The sequence below is a fragment of the Lissotriton helveticus genome, chromosome 5_1, assembly GCF_964261635.1.
Source record: "Lissotriton helveticus chromosome 5_1, aLisHel1.1, whole genome shotgun sequence".
In the NCBI taxonomy this organism is placed as follows: Eukaryota; Metazoa; Chordata; class Amphibia; order Caudata; family Salamandridae; genus Lissotriton; species Lissotriton helveticus.
In genome coordinates, this window is record NC_136065.1 from 205,797,751 (window position 1) to 205,815,343 (window position 17,593).

Here is a 17,593-nt window from a genome sequence, read left to right on the forward strand (position 1 = left end):
CTCTTGCCATTGAGCACTCACCCCGCTCTCAGTGGCATCTCCTAGGTGCAGCACCCACAGCCCCTTCATTGTCTCACATTCTACAACAGGGCAGTACATCCCTGCATTCACCTGTTCTTACCATCTCTCTGCAGCTGAAGCGCACACTCCCTTCCTGCCCCGCTCTTGCAGACTCTGTCCACGTGTCTCACCACTTTTCACTCTACAGGGGATTCCTGAATGGCAATGTACTGCCCAATGTGCATCTCTGACATGTTTGAGTGAATTCACTAGAACCACCCTAGAGCCCACCGCTTCAATCCCCCACCTTTATGCTTCTCGCCCATATACAACCTTGCAATGCATTCTAACATTAAAATGTGGCAGTCCACCTTTATTCCCCTAATCACCGCCTTATCCACCTATCAGTTGAAACACTGGAAAATCTGCACCAATTTTATTTCCACTCTGCCAAGACCCTGATCAACACCGTGGTCCACCGCAAACAGGAATAGTGGAGTAGCCTCCTCCTGGATCTACCACACTACTGCCATCAAACCCTCAAAGAGATTTCCCACTTATCTCCAGCTTCACCTCTCTAAAGACATTAAGCAGATGGACTTATTCTATTCAGCAGGTCCCTATTCAGTCTCCTTTCCTTAATGTACAGATCTGTATGTGACCTCACCCAAGCCTGTACTTCTGAAATTATCACACTCTGTGCCCCTGCCATCTCATCAATTATACCCTTGCTTACCAAGCACCATACAACATCCACAAACACCTCCTCAAGATTCAGTTCTATTGTCTTCTTTGCACCTTTTCAATGGAATATCTTTCAACTTCACAAAAGTGGTTTCCGCCTTAAAAACAATTAAAGCCCAACTCAATAATACCTATTTAACTTGATAGCCCCCAGTCATAATTCACCCTTGGCATGTCCCCCACTAACTGTGATAATGCCTTGCAAGAGCACAACCTAACCATTTGTGATACACTGTGCTTTGTATTTTGTCGCGTAGTGTAATCCTTCATCCTTGTTTTGGTCATTGGAATCTGAAACTGGACTACTGAATGCTCAGTAAAAGACAAGAAGTCTCCCCATGAACTCTCATTAACAGTGAGAAGATACTGCAGTCTAACCCACTCCAGCTACACTGCTTTCTGCTTTCATACCTTGGTAGACCAGCAGGTGCACTGGAATCACATGTAACACCAAAACGAACAAAAGTATTTATGTGCAGAAATACAATAACATAAGACAAGTACCAAAACTGTGCAAAAAAGTGCATACTGACATTACATAGGTTTGGAAAAAGCTGCAGGTATTCAGTAGTCTGAACTCTGATTGACCATAACACACCATTATGTGTTTTCTGGTCATACACACCACGCCCCAAAGGCACAGTAGAAGTGTTTTCTGATGTAGACAGTCCTTGGCACTCAATTCCCCTGTGGAACCAGAGCGGATGTGTTTTCTAATCTAGACATTAGTGTAACATACCATGCCCCCATTGGTCACATACACCAGGCACCCTTATCTGTAGAGAAGATGTTTCCTAATCTATAGATTTATGGTGCACACCATGCTCCTATAGATGTAGCGAAGAACTGTTATTTGGTGCAGATGCTGGTCAGACACACCATGCACCTTTCGCGGTAGAGAAGATGTGTTTACTAATACAGACACTAGTGGTACACACCATGCCCCTATCGTATTAGCGAAGAACTGTTATTTGATGTAGATGTTGGTTATACACATCATGCACCTTTAGCTGTAGAGATGTGTTTTCTAATCTAGACATTTGCGGTACACACCATGCCCCTATAGTATTAGCGAAGAACTGTTATTTGATGTAGATACTGGGGGTACACAGCGTGCACCTTTAGCGGGAGAGAAGATTTGTTCTGAGGCTAATGTTGGTGGTACACACCATGCTCCTACGCCTTCAGAACATAAGGGGCTCCTTTATAAATTTGTGGAACAGAAAGCCTACCATAAACTATCTGGACTCCCACTGCATCGAACTTGCTGTTTCCACCCCTCATTTAGAGGTCGAGGAACTACTAGGATCTTGAGAGCATAGCCTTAGCTGGCCTCATAATCAGTAACCCTGGCAGCCTGTCCACCATTGATATAGCTGGGCAATACGTGGAAGGCTGTGTTTAAGATGGGCCTTGCAGTGCATAAAAAAGCTATGCACTCCATGTGCAGAGAGTAAACTCTGTTGAGAATTTGTGTTTCTTGTGGCTTTGTAAATACCGCTTGGTGTTCCTGGATTTCTAAATGACTGTTGACATTTTTGACTATGAAACTGCATGGTCTGGATATTGGCTGGAAATTCTGAGGCTCTTCTTGCCTGAAGAAGTGGTTTGTTTAACCTTTGATATCTGCACTTAAACTTGGTTCTAGAGAAGAAGCACTTATCAGTCTGGACATTTGTGATCATATAGTCTGCCTTTATCCTGGCACTCTCTATCTTTAGTTTCAAAAATACTCCTTGATGTCTTTACTGTAACCTATATAAGTAAGAAAGACTGAAAAAACAACAGTGGTAATGTGGACCATAATTTGTAACCTTGAGCCTGCTTACGATATGACATGGCTCGTTTGGGAATAGATTGACTACTTTTAGTCAGTCAACTGATAACAACTTCCTCTTAACTTTTCTTCTAGCAAATGGACAATGCAGTGTTTACTTTCGAGCAGCTCCTGCACCAGGAACTTGAAAAGACGACGGACAGGGAGGAGGTGTGCAAGGCCATCCAGCGGATCCTGGAGCGAGTGCTGAAGGTAAGGACTAGCCAGCGCCGGCCTCTCCAGGAATGTGTAATCCTCAGTTGCAGGTGCTTCCAGTGAAAGAGGTCAGATTGCCTCACAGTACTGACCAGCTGGTAGACTTGACTCTGACTCTTTCATTTCCTTTCTCACACCCTCTGCAGAAATACGACTATGACAGCAGCACAGTGCGCAAGAAGTTCTTCCGCGAGGCTCTGCTTCAGATCATCATGCCCTTTCTACTGAAGAAGCTGGCACCAACCTGTAAAGGGGTAAGCTGGCATGGGTGGGGGAAAGGGGCTTGTTGATGCCAACACAAAGTAAGGTACCATAATTTGGAAAGTACAGGATGGAGGTCACATAGGTTGAGGTAGCATTGAAAATGTACAGGGGTCACAGGCAGCAGGGAAAGATCTGGCACTAGAAGTATAAGGAGTGAGACTGTGTGACCTATGAGCCCAGCTACAGGGGAAGTAGAGCAGCACAAGAAAGGCAGAAGAAAGACTCCTTCAGCAGAGGGACCCTACTACCAGAAATATAATGGAACCAGTCTACCAACCATAGGGACACGGGAAGTGCGAGTACTGAAAAAATGCTGACCATACTACCGGAAATATAATGGAACAAGTCTACCAACCATAGGGACATGGGATGTGTGTGTACTGAAAATATGCTGACCATACTACCACAGATATAATGGAACAAGTCTACCAACTACAGAAACACAGTGAAGTGCAAGTACTGAAAATATGCTGACCCTACTACCGCAGATATAATGAAACAAGAATATCAACCATAGGGACACAGTGAAGTGCGAGTATTGAAAATATACTACTACCTCAAATATAATGGAAAAAGACTACAAACCATAGGGACAGAGGGAAGTGTGAGTACTGAAAATACGCTAGAGCAAATCCATCACTGGAAATGAGCAGAGTGAAATCCAAGGGACGAATAAATGAAGAATGTGCAAGCACTGCAGATGTAAGACACTAAGGAAAGTGTAGCACAAACCAATAAACAGGAATAAGAACAATATGCAGAGGAAGCAACGGAAGTGTGTGCCCTAGAAAAGTGCTGGTCAGAGACATGCTAACGTAGGCACTTACTGGAATGGAAAAGCTGCCATGTTAAAGGAGTGAGACCCACATGCACTGGGCTGTAGAGAGTGGAATTGGACAGGAATCAGACCCACCTGAATTGGGATATAGGAAGGAACAAATACTGGCAATGACGAACACCAACAGAACATCTAATAATAGACATATAATAATGGAAAGAGAGTGAGAGCCAGAGGCACCAGGACTCGGGGAAGTGTAAGAAGTGCAAAGGTGCAGAAGTGAGACTCAAGAGCACAGGGACAGGTAGACATCTAAGGGGTGTATATTTATAGGAGCAAGTCTCACAGGAACGAGGATTGTGACAAAAGGGCAACCACTGGACAGTTACTATTGTGAGGCTCTAAGGGCTGTGAGTAGAAATCACTCACTGGAGCTGTACAGGTGCAAGACTAGCAAGCTGGTCACTGAGGGACTCTCGTGCACTGAAGGAAGTGATAATAGTGAAAATGTACAGCAGCAAAGCCCAATACGTATGTTTTGGGGGAAGAACACTAGACACATTCATGTGCGAGCCTCTACAGGGGCTGTGAGGGAAAATGGAAGAATTGCAGTAAACAAGGGTAGGCCCAGTGTACTAGATCTGTGAGGGAAGTGCATGACTTTAAACATGTTCTGGAGGGAGTCCCATGAGAGCAGAGGGTAATAATCACACTGACAATATACAGAGATATAACACAGACAAATTAGGCAAATGTGTTGTAAAAGGGATCCCCTTGAGCAGGTTTGCAGATGATACCCTTTGTAACCCTACTCATAGGCCAATGTTTCACTAATTAAAAAATACTTTAATTGGAAGCTACATGTATTGTGATAGTGTAACGTTTGCGCAAACTTTTGTGTGATTTCTACTCTGTTGTACAATTTTTGGTTATAATTACCTGCTGCAAACTTGTTATACTCACTCCCTCATCCTCCTATAGAGCGAAGGCTGAATAGCTGCACTAAGGGCGGCTGTATTCACGGCGCACCTTCTGATTGTGTGATATTAGCCAAATCTGCAAAATCTGGACGGGATGTGGTTCGCTACCACAGACAGGAAAGCCAGTGAGTAGTGTTTGGGTGGTTAGTTGTGGAAGTAGAGGTGCCTAACTGAGATGCATTGCTTCTCGTAAAGGCAAGTAATTATGAACCCTACTAGTTAAACTGACGAAGACTATAGTAGGCAGATACTTGGAACTCATGGATAAAGGCACAGCCCCATGAAGTTGGCACTCCATAACTTGAATGGGCGCTGCAAGGGACCAAACAACAATGCGCATAATACCAAATGTTCCCTCACAAAGAGGCGTTTAGGGACCCCAGAACATAGAAAGCCCTTCTCCCTCTTCTGCCCATATGTAGAGACTTCCCAGTAGCGCTGCATGTCTTGCACCCCAAGAAAGAGGCAGGCCGGTACCTAAACATCACATGGTACCTGGCATCCGCAGCCTTGGCATGACCCTCTAGCAAATATGTAGAGAACTGTTATTTTTATCAGCAAGGCTGTGGGGTCTTAGTCAGCACACCCATTAATGTATGTGCCCTTAATGCCACTGGAGATCCCACTTGAGTACAAGAGAGAGTTGTCTAGAGACTAGGACTGTAATCAATGCCATTTTGTCAATGGTGTCTTTTTAGCCTTGTGCCTTTACTGGAGTTGAGTTTTGTTACATGTTGTGGGTTGCTTAAAGTCGCAGTACTTTTATGAACAGTGCCTTTATTGACCTTGACTTGTGCAGATTTTGGTAGTTGTTTAAAAACGCAGCACTTTTATGGACAGTGTCTTTATTGGCCTTAAGTTTTGTCAACATGTCGGCGGTGGTTTAAAATCTCATTATTTTTATGAGCAGTGAAACAATGACCGGTTTAAAGAACAGAATGTGATTATTCAAGGTACTTATCAGCAAGATAAATAAAAAGCTGGAGCTGTGCTAGGTTACTTTGAGACACATGTCCATGGTATAATGCTCCCATTCAAACAGGATATGAGCGAATAAAATAAACAGAAGACATAGGGCCCGATTTAGAGGTTGGCAGATGGGTTACATTAGTCACAATGTGATGCACACCCAGTCCACATTATTACATATCTATTATGCATTTCGAATAAGGAGTCGGAATAGCCATCTTGTTGTGACCGAGTAACCCATCCACCACCACCAGATATGATAAAATAAGGGACACATGAAGCAATTGTGTGTTGTTTTGCATATGGTATGCTTTGAGATACCACATTAAGACTCCCCACTACTGACAATATCGGGTATTGTAAGGTCATAATCCAATTTTTTCCCTTCACAGGATCTGCCACGATTCCAGGAGTTGATATTTGAGGATTTTGCCCGCTCTATTCTGGTGGAGAACACCTACGAGGAAGTGGTGCTGCAGTCCGTCATTAAAGAGATCATGCAGGGTAAGGGAACGTCTGGGGTTGCATGAATCAGATGCACCTCAATAGCACGCAGTAAATGGATCGGGAGGCCCTAAACACGCTCTTTCCAAATATCAGTGTCTTCCGGTATATATTAATGTTTTGCAACCAAAATCCAACATCAAATCATTAATATTTCACCAACTACACAAAGGCATTGCTAGCCCTTCCCATTTTTGAATGCTGAAAACACAATTTTCAAGAAGTAATTCGTGGTCCATGGAACTACAGCTTATTGCTAAGGAAAAAAAAAGGTTGTGACACCTTTCATTATTTCTTTCTTTTTTAAACACATCCAATTTGTCTTTAAGGAAAATGAGCTGCACAAAAAAAACATTGCTTTATTTAAAAGTGTTCTAAGACATGGTGGTCTGATGACCCCAGCAGGCTACCATCCCTGTGATCGCAGTGAATTGCAGTGAGTCGGACTCTGCAAACTCCCTCATCAATATGCATGAGGTAGGTCAGATTCCAACTCACTTAGATTTTTAAGAACTGACCTATTAGTAAATAATTCAGTTCTTGAAAATCTTTGCCCGTCACTAAATACTGGCCACAGTTTGAAACCAGTACATATAGCCCTGTGTTTTCATGAAAAGCCCACAAAATCATGACTTTGTGATTGTCCTTGATCAAGGGAGATCATTGGGAGGTTGGGAAGGAGGCACAGTGGTTAGACATCCTTTCTCTACCCCAAATGGTTGATAAACTGGTGCATGCAGAATGTGTGGGTGCATAAAATATAGTACCAACTGGTATAATGCTCTGGTGCTCAGTGAAGAGGCTGGTGTGAGGAGGCAATGGAAGTTAAATTGCGACAGTCACACAGAGTCCGGAGTTGTAATTGCAGTACACCTGTGATGTGGCTCCATTATAGGTAGTCCTGTTTACTGGTGCACTGCAGTCAACCAGACTACAATAGGTCATGAGGACTAGTAGGATTCTTTGAAAGTGTTCAGCTAGCCAAAAAAAGGAACAATAACTTCACGTAGTCTTGATCCCAATTTACCTCTTCAGAATGTAATAGTAAAAAAGATAAAAGGCAGGCATTGTTATACAGGACACAAGGGGGACAGAAAATGGGGACACAGGGGAGGGCCATCAACAACAGAGAAATGAGGTGGCATCCAAGCCTGTGCCAATAGGTCTCCAGGTCCATGCATTAAGAGACTCAATTGTCTGGGTTAATCCTTGCAGTGCTTTCATTTGCTCTCATCTCATGCCCAAAGCTCTCTTGGTATCGTTCATACCACAGGTCCAATGCCGGGCAGTCCTGATAAAACAGTGCTGCAGCTGGGTATTCAAGCACGTCTCTTAATATAAATTGGGTATGCACACCAATGCCCACCTATGTCATGGTTCTCTGGATTCAGATGCTGTTTTGAGCCCTTGGGTGGGATTTGGCCAGTTGTGTACCCTCAGTTACTTACAATAAATGACATTATGTTTTTTATTATTTCAGCTGTGAAAGAAGCTGCAGTGCAGAGGAAGCACAACCTCTACCGGGACAGCATCGTCCTGCACAACAGCGATCCCAACCTGCACCTGCTGGGAGAGGGCACACACATTGACTGGAGCGAGGAGTATGGTGGTGGGGAGCCTGACAAAGCTGCTCCCATTGAGAAACCTCGCCGTCTGCGGCAGGTGGTATCACTGATCCATGAAGATGAAAACACGCTCCCGTACGAGTCATGCATGGAGGTTCCAACCCATGAGGACATCCGTGAGGAGCCAGAGGTTGAGCAGGCTGAGTCCCAGCCCGCGCAGGCAGCACCAGAGGAACCCCTTTCTCCTGATTATGTCAAAGGAATCCGGAGCATGCTGGTGAAAGAGTTTGATGTGGAGGTCCCTGCTCCTGCCGTTGACCAACCCGATGCCCCGATGACAAATCATAACAAAGTTGAAGGGTGCCAGGCTTTGGAGACACCCATAGGTGAGGAACCTAAACGTGAAGCACCTGTACATGAGGAGCGCACCTGTGAAGCACCCACAGATCAGGAGCACACTAGTGAAGTGCCCAGACATGAGGAACCCACTTGTCAAGTGCCCACAATTGAAGAGCCTACCATTGAAGCACCAACCTCCAGTGAACGCACATGTGATGCGCCCACTGCCAAGGATCCAGCCAGCCAAGAATCCACTGATGAGGAACCCAGCCAGGTGATATCCTCCATGGCAGAACCCACACATGAAGCCACAGATGGTGAAACAATAGATAAGCCAGAGGAACCGCCTCGTCTTTACCTGGCACATTCCAACCAGCATGACAGTGGCTTCCAGTCCCCGAGCAATGAAGGGGAAGATGTGGAAGAGAAGCCGGTGGTACCAGCCTCTCCAGTGAAGCCTTGCGTACCGGATGTGGTTGTGGTTTCAAATACCGAGATTGATCGAACGGATCACCAAACGCCAAGCGATAAGAAGATCAGAGAGGATGTCTCCACCACCATCCATGCAATGCTCGACAAGGCAGACCACATCGAATTGTGCAAGGAAACCCAGGGGAGGGATGAGGCCCTCACCCAGTTTTAAACTTGAACTCTTTTGGGGAGAGTGGAGTTGACTTGGGGGTGCATGCAAACACTGCAGGGCAAAAGTGGACAGGCTACCAGAAAGCCTCTCATTCAGTTGCTTTATTTGGCAAACTATTGATGGGGTTTGTGGCTGTTTAGATGTCATCTTCTGGTCCTCAGACTAATGCTTACAGTGTAAATTGGCATGCCAGAGATGATGTGAAGAGCGGGTTGAGTAGGAGAAACATAAACTACTTCCACTTTTGCCAGCAACTGAAAGAGAACCAACCCAAAACATTCACACGGTGAATGGATAGGTTCATTAGCTTGGTTAAGGGCCACATTGAGTGGCAGACATTCCAGTGTGCCACGATCCTCCGCATCGATAATGGGATTGTTCCCTTTTGTCTTCACATTCCGATACTAGTATTTTTTTGCTGTCTATTTTTGTTGCGAAGAAACCTTCTGATTAGGTTCTGCCTCGACTTGTGCACCTTCTACTCCATTCTTATCGGATGCTTCAATTCTTCAGCGATCTGCAACTGCGTGAAATGAACAGCACCTGATTACACCCGCCATTGTTTTTGATTTTCCCTTGCAATTTCGGTGCTTCATTAACTGACCTGTTAGACGAGTGAGAGTGCGACAATGCTGATCACTTGAGTTCAACTGGTAGAGAACCCTTGATCACTTCCAGTTCTGTATCCAAGGCAAGATCTGGCCATACTGTCCTCGTGTACTCTTCAAGGCAGCTTTGCAAAGTGTTTTTTATGGGTTGCACCTCTATTTGACTGACAGCAGACATTATCACTGGGATTCTCCCACATCACACTGAAAGAGCCTTTCTAACCTGATGTTTGACAGCTTATCAATGGGGCCTTTAATAGATGTGTGAAAGGGTCTCAGTCCATGCTGACCCACCTCATGCAATTCCAGTCCATGCACCTCACTTGTGGCTCTGTGTCCTATTCAACACTACACCTACCTAGTATTGGGTCTTTCCAGATAGACCTGCCATTACCTGCATATCTTGACCAATCGTAAACTCTAGTGTTGGGGCACCCCACATAGCTTAGCCAATGAACCTTGATGCTGACATCCTTCCCCTGGGATTTCCCATGTGCTCTTCCATTTCACTTGCGCCTTTCACCCAGTGTATCCCACCAAGGACAGCTTTTAGAGTTATGCACATGGATCTTAGCCCTTGTCTGCAGATCCCTTTTGGTTCTTACAGGTGCACCTCATACATGTCTGAGACTGCTGGAGTGTCCCTTCTGAGAGCAGACCTTTGTAGTGTCCCTTCTAAGAGTCTTTAAACTCTTACTCCCAATGGCAGGTTTGGACAGATGACTATAGGACATATTCCCACATCCACTCTGCCACAGCCTTGTTTATGTGAGGAGGTGTAGAAATAATAAGAATGTGTGAGGTTGGTCATACAGGTTGCAAGAAGCCACCCATTGACAAGTGTTCTGGGATCTCTGGGTTGGGAGCAGTCTAAAATCCTAAATAGCAGTTTTTCTATGTGCCAGCTATTGCTTTTGGTCTCCTTTGTCTGGCCCCTGACCCTCTTAGCCTACTGTATACCCTCTGTCCATGATTAGTAGTACACTTTGAAGCATAGAGGTGTTCACAAACTGTGCAGCACTATGGCCATTATGTATCAACGGGAAACATCCTTTACAACGAAACTTTTACAACGCAGTGCTTTTACAACGAAAACCATTACAACGCATTGCACTGGGGGGCGCTCTAGGATAGGGAATAGACTTAATTTACTATCCAACACCTTCCCTAGTGTCCACGGGGACTGGAGTTGGAATAGTAAATTAAACTATTCACTATCCAGCACCCCAAAGCGCTATGCATTGTAAAGGTTTGCGTTGTAAAAACTGCGTTGTAACAGCATGCGTGGTAAAAGCATGCGTTGTAACGTCATACATCCTGTATCAACACATCTCCCCAAGACTTGGAATGAGTAAAACTCTTTGATACATCCCTTCCTCCTATGCACCTTACCCAGTGAACAGGCTGTAGGACACAGCAAAAGAACAACTCAAGAAGCAACTGTCTGTACACACAGTTCAGCAAGGACTGACAACTTCCTAACCAGTCATCACCGACTGTTTTGTGCAAAGGCCAGTACACTAAAGTGTGGGCAGTGAGAACTATGGATTGACAAAACTGTCTTCCTATCTCACCTAAGAGTCTCACATCTCCCACCCTTCCATCAAATACAACAAAAGGGTCTGACTTTGATCCTATGCACAACTCAGGTCTCTGCCCCATAAGAAAACCATATTCCTTTGATACTAAACATTAGCCATCTGCTGTGTGTGTTCTAAAATAGTAGGGCTGACTTTGGCACTGGCTCATCAACATTTGCTATCTGCATAAAGCATGTGGTGATATGAAATGTTGTCGTTCATAAAGCTCGCCTTTCAACTACACGGTGCACCATTAATGTTGGGGGGATAAAAAAGAAAAAGGACTTGGAAAGTGGACTTGGGTAGTTTCCTAATGAGGATTTGGTCCTGTGAATTAGAGCAGCTAGACGACGGGGAACAGCAAGCCACGGAGGGGTGTAGGCGCTGCACAAGCATCCAAATGGAATGGGGGAGCACAGCCAGAATTGTGAGTGGGTAAAGTACCACAACTGTTAAGGATTACTTAACAGATCCCCCTTCCAAGTTATCATGATTTGCAACAAAGAAAATCATGAAATCAGCAATTTTGTAAAAATCCTATTTTTTTTGTTTGTTTTTTACAAAAGTGGGTGGAAAATTAATTTAAAAAAAAATTACTTGGGGTTGACACCTTCTTTACTGGCTCTGCGCCAGTAAAGCAAGTGTGAGCAACAGGCTAGCAGACAGCAGAGGTGTTAACTTCCTCTGTTGCCTGCCGTTCAAATGCACAAAAACCCTTTCTGCTGCGGAAATTAGGGACGTATGTCTTTACAACGCATGCTTTTTCAACGCATGCCTTTACAACTCAGATTTTACAACGCAAGTCGTTACAACGACTTGCGTTGGGGGGCGCTGGATAGTGAATAGTTTAATTTACTATTCCAACTCCAGTCCCCGTGGATATTAGGGAAGGTGTTGGATAGTAAATTAAACTATTACCTATCCGACAGTGCCCCCCAGCGCAATTCGTTGTAACGAATTGCGTGGTAAAAGTTGCGTGGTAAAGGTAGTGCGTGGTAAAAGTTGCGTTGTAAACGCTGTTTACCGGAAATTAGCAGCAACCCACCTCACACGTTTGCGAGCCAACTGTGGGACTTCGCAAACCATTGAGAAGCTCTCCTGCCTTCCCCTCTCCCCCAACACCCAAGCGCCCCCACCCTCCACTGCACTCCTCTCCCTCGGGCCATAGATCCAAATAGTGTACAACTGGAACCTGATCTAGGTTGACTATTAGCACATCGCCGGGGGTAGTTTGTATATGCCCCCGCTGACGTCTCTATCCTCCTACCCCTAGTCCCTGCACACAGCAAGAATTGTAGGTTTTCTGTTGCCAGAAAGAGCAGGTTTCACTTTGTAACTGGCTCTTTTTGGCATTGGACATCCTCCTAGTCAAGGTGCTGTTCTGCTGGAGACTCTGTGAGGTTACAGATTGTGACACATCACAGCCTAAAGCAGTATTTTTGTGGCAGGCACATTTTTGGCCACTACAATAATTCCTCGAATTTTGAGGTTTTGGCCAGCACATTTTGCTTTTCTTGGCCACAATATTTGCCACCCAAAGCTGCAAAATCCTGAGGAATCTGACTGAAGAAGAAGCACAGCAGAGTTTGGGGAGTGGTGGAGAAGCTCCCCCGAGAGCAGGAGGTACACAGGCTAGCAGGGTGAAGAGAAACAGTGACAAGCGCAGGAGGCCGCGGAGGATCACCCTAGACAGTAGGAGCTAGCAAAGAGGCCTTCTGGAGGGCAGACTGTCTTTATAGCAAGTGCACCAGTGAGAGGAGAAAAAGGGCCAGGACTAGCAGGATGAATTGGAGGGGCACCACAGAGAGCAGGAAGGGATGGGGGAACCAATCCAGAAACCATAAGGTATAGGAGGAACATGCGGGGAATGTGACTGTGGTGTAGGGATACCACAAGTAATAGGTGAGCTGAAGCGCCTCAGGAAACGAGCAGAGGCAAAAAGGCAGGACAGGCTGTGGTGGAGGAGAACAGCAGAGAGGCTAGGGAGATTGGGTGCTTGTTCATACCAGAGGGTGGCGGCTCACCTCAGGCATCCACAGCGGGGAGGCGCACAGTAGGGACCGGCTGCAATGGTCACACCTTGCAGAGACTAAATGTGGTTAAGCAAGATGGTGCTCGGCTGGCACCAGAAGGTGCTAGAGGAGCTCCATGGGGAGGTGAAGGAGGAGGGCAAGCGGGCAGCGGCAGATATGTACATCAGAGAGGAGTGAAGCCCAAAGCAGAGAGGATGTGGTGAAACAGGAGTACAGCAGGGAGATGAGAGTTAAGGAAGAAGCACAGTGTAGATTGGTTAGCAGGGGGAAGCACAGATGCTTCTATTTCTTTCAGACACCAGCACAAGAAGTGGGAACTTTTCTCATCTAAAAACTAGCGCAGTCTGCGAAGGAGACACTTCTGTGTGGTAGACTTAGGGCCATATGTATGACCCTTGTGATGCAGGGCAGCGCAGCAAGTCACTTTGCTGAAGTACCCTTCGTCACAGGAAGAGGGCAGAAGTGTGCCGTATTTATCCAATGCAGCACATTTGTGTCCTTTCCCCTTTGGCTGGTGCCGCTTTGGCAGCCTAGCGCCAGCATTGCACTATGGTGCAAGGGTGCCTGTGTTGTAGGCAGGATTGTTTTTGTGCAGGAAAGTGAAACAATTCCATGACGCCTTTGAAGAAAAAAATATATTTCTCCTTGTTAGGCCTCACCTGGCGCATTCACTGGTTTTACCAGGTTTGGTACATCTGGGAATGCGTGAAAAACCATGGGGATTGTGTGGGCGCATCCACTGCAGCGCCTCCCTTGAGCAGTGTAAGGCAACACAGTAGTTTGCGCTGGATTGCATTACTCTATTCAAAGCCATGCAAAGCGGCTTTGCATGGCTTCAAAGATGGTGTAAGAGCGTTGCAAACCGGGTCATAAATGTGGCCCTTAGTGTGAGGTGCCGCTGTAGGTATCGCTATCACTCTCGCAGCACTGATACAGACTGGGGGAGCATTGTGAGTTTCAGGTCAGTTTAACTCGTTAGGTCTGGACAATATTTTTTCAATTCCTTGCTAAGCACAAGCGGACGGAAGTTAAATCTGCAAATTTCTTTGACATGCGTTCACCTGCATGGACTGACAAAGACGGAAATTTTGAACCAGACAAATGCACTAAATGGGTAAAATTGGTCGATTTTTCTTGCAGAGCGTACGTGGGTGTTTTATTAGTCCAAATTCAATCTACAAGCGAAATGCAGAAAATGAGCTAACTTCACAGTTTCGCAATTGCCCTATTAATTATTTCAGACATTCAAATCATGATTAGTTGATGCCAATAAAAGTAAACTTTGACAAGACACAATTTCATGCCAGACCGCTAGTTGGCAGAATTATGCACTCGATTTGTATGATTCTAAACTAGTCAAACATCAAACTGCTGTTACTAATGGGTAGATGCATCAACATTTCCGTTTGCGATTCCTAAATTGCGAAAATTAAGGAATCGCAATTTAGAAATCGCAAACGGCAATGCATGAAAAATTCGCAAATATTTTTGCGATTCCTTATTTTTCCTTAATTGCGATTCACAATTTACGAATCGCAATTAAGGAAAAGCTTCCCATTGATTCCTATGGGCCAAAAGGCCCATAGGAATGAATGGGAAGGCATTCACATTTTGCGATTTTCAATTTGCGATTTCGCAAAATGTGAATGCAATTTCAAGGGTGCAGGGGGGGTCCAAAGAACCCCTCCCTGCACCCCTGAAATTTAACTTTAAATGCAATTTACACACACACATGCCACAAGGACATGTGTGTGTGTAAATTAAAACTTTCAAATATGTAACTTGTGCATGTTTGAAAGTTTTCAGTAAATTAGCATGAAGTTCAAATTCATGCTAATTTACCCCTTCCAATTTGCGAATTCACAATTTCAAAATTATCATGCATTGCATTTAAGAAATCTCAAATTGCGATTTCTTAAATGCAAACGCAATTTTAGAAATCACAACATGGTTGCGATTCCTAAAATTGCGAAAAGCATGATGCATCCAAAATTTGAGAATTGCATTCGCAAACGGCCGAAAATTGCCATTCGCGCCGTTTGCAAGAGCAATTCTCAATGATGCATGTGGGCATAAGTAACGTATTTCTTCTGTGTCGAAACTCACAATTACAGTTAGCCAGCTTTATGCAGACACCTGTATAGACAATCTGCGCAGCCGGACAGACTGATCAAATGACTTGGGTGGAGATTATTAGAAGATGTCAGGAGGTCTTTGTTGAGACACTAATGGGAAGATGTAAATACCTTTCTGAAGACACTAGCACAGACCGATGTACTTCTTTAATGGACACTAGAATTTCTCTTCTCTGGATACTTGCACAAATCAAGCAAGCCCTTCTTCCTGCCTGATTTTAATTCTTCTGAAGGAGCGGCAGTCACTTCCTAGTTTACACCTTTTGCTCTTTCTACAGAATATTTCTGAAGCTAGCTTAGCCACCCAAACAGTCCCTCTCTACCACAATAAGTGTAAACTCTCTATTTTGTGAGTAAGACCATCTATTTATGTTGCCAAAATGACATTATCCCTCAGACGAAATTCCCATTTCTCAAAAGTACTTCAATTGAAGGTGAAGGGAAGCTCTTTGCTCTTCCGCCAATCATTCCCAATGTTCGCTCTTTGATGCTGGCAGGCAGTGTTAGGCAGACCCCGAGCACACGTTCACTGAATTGGGGATGTCTTTAGACAGAATAACAGAATGTGTTTTTGAGTTCAGCTGATAACGACCTGACATGCCGTACCAACGACAGGGGTGTGAAGAGCATACAAACACCGCTTTCTCCACTTGGCCCTTCTCACATGCGTGTCATGAGCTCTTTGGCAAAATGGCGACAGCGCTCTAACACAATAGTAGTCTCAAAACAAAAACACACACTCTCAAACACCATGGTAGTCTCAACACAAAAGACACATGCAAACCCCATGGTCAGTCTCAACATTAAAGACACACACTCAAACACTAGAATAGTCTCAACACGAAAGACGCCTAAACCCCATGGTTAGTCTCAACACGATAGACACACGCTCAAACACCATGGTAGTCTCAACACGAACGACACGCTCAAACACCATGGTAGTCTCAACACGAACGACACTCTCAAACACCATGGTTAGTCTGAACACAAAAGACACACATTCCAGAAAAAAATGGTGGGGAAGGGGAGGGATTCTTTTACCAGCGTTGCCCCGCCAAATTCGCAAAGTGCCTTATTAAGGGAATCAAACCGTCTCCCAAATATTTTATTGAAAATGTTACACAGATGTATAAATATGCTATTAATATTAATAATAATAAAAAAGCTTTATTGTAACAAGCTGCCTCTGTGGTTTTTGTATTCATCACTTCTTCCGCTTGTGGGCTCGGTGTGGGATTGCTTGTTGGATAGATTTAGGGCCCTAGGGTAGGTGGTCATCATTTTCATTTGTGTATATGGCTTCTGCCCCAGAAAGAAGCAGGATACCTAGCAAATAGACAACCTGGTGCAAGTTGTGTAACTATAAGAATGTCTTTTTTTTATCAAGGCATAGAACATAAATAACTTGCCATTCTGCTGTTCAATGTTGTTTAACAAGAATACATTGGCTTCCTGTGCATTTTTTCACCATTTGATTATTGCACAGTTAATAAAATTGTCAGCTGTCTGCTTCCCATCCTGTTGGCTGTAGAGCACCAAGTCCTGTCCTGAAAACAGGTAACACTACTTTTGAAAGAAGGTTCATTAGCACATTCACATAATGTGCATACTTCTGCCACCTCGTGCTTGAATCAAAAATGTTTTCGAAATATTTGAAGTACACGTTAGTTACATTGAGACACTAAAATTCTTTATTGTTTTGATGCCATCCTTACATTTATTTGTGATTTTCATTAGAGCCGAGAACAGTTTCTCATCATGTTTTTCTTTGGCATTTGCAGGTGAATGTGATTTGCCGCAGTGGGGCATAGATTTACCAACATTGTGCGTCATGATTTCAACCCTTTTTTGGCAGAGCCATACCAGAATGCAAGTTGAGATTTACAAAGCATTGCAAGGGCCTTTTTGCATCATCTTGCATGGCTTTGTTAAAAAAAAAATAATAACACTCTGCTCTGCGCTACACTGCATAGGGTAGGTGTTACATGAGTGGAGCGTGTGCGTTCCCATGTCTTTTGATGCAAACCCAGATTTACAAAACGATACCAAAGGGGATGATGGATGGAGTGTTCGAGCAAATCAAACACTCACCCCCAGTCAACTGATCTGGGTTTAATCCATCACCATTCTTTAGCTCACTCCACCACCCCAGTTCAGACATGGCCATATGCAAATCAGTCTGAACCTGTGCCTCATGGGAACAGTCCAGCCCTAACTTCCAAGCCATGTCTTCCCTGGACCAGAAACAAGCATCCTAGGACTGGTTCCAGGTTCATAACCCTCTTCAGCCAGGCTATCTTGACTCCAGTGGCAAAGTGAGCAAGGGACCCACGTCTGGGCATACCCTGCCAACTTAGGGCGAACAAAGCGATACCAAAGGGGATGTGGACGGAGCATTTGAGCAAACCAAACACTCACC

General features: G+C 44.6%; 1 protein-coding gene across 1 annotated transcript in view; it reads left to right on the forward strand.

Moving 5' to 3' along the window:
- NIBAN2 (niban apoptosis regulator 2) overlaps positions 1 to 11,019 on the forward strand; it is a 300,751-nt gene extending 289,732 nt beyond the window's left edge. Inside the window, exons 11-14 of the mRNA XM_078642003.1 lie at positions 2,657 to 2,773; positions 2,923 to 3,030; positions 6,160 to 6,271; positions 7,752 to 11,019. Of these exons, the coding sequence (XP_078498129.1) occupies positions 2,657 to 2,773; positions 2,923 to 3,030; positions 6,160 to 6,271; positions 7,752 to 8,818 (1,404 nt within the window). The 3' untranslated portion in view covers positions 8,819 to 11,019. The remainder of the gene's footprint in view (positions 1 to 2,656; positions 2,774 to 2,922; positions 3,031 to 6,159; positions 6,272 to 7,751) is intronic.
- The last annotated feature ends 6,574 nt before the right edge of the window (positions 11,020 to 17,593 follow it).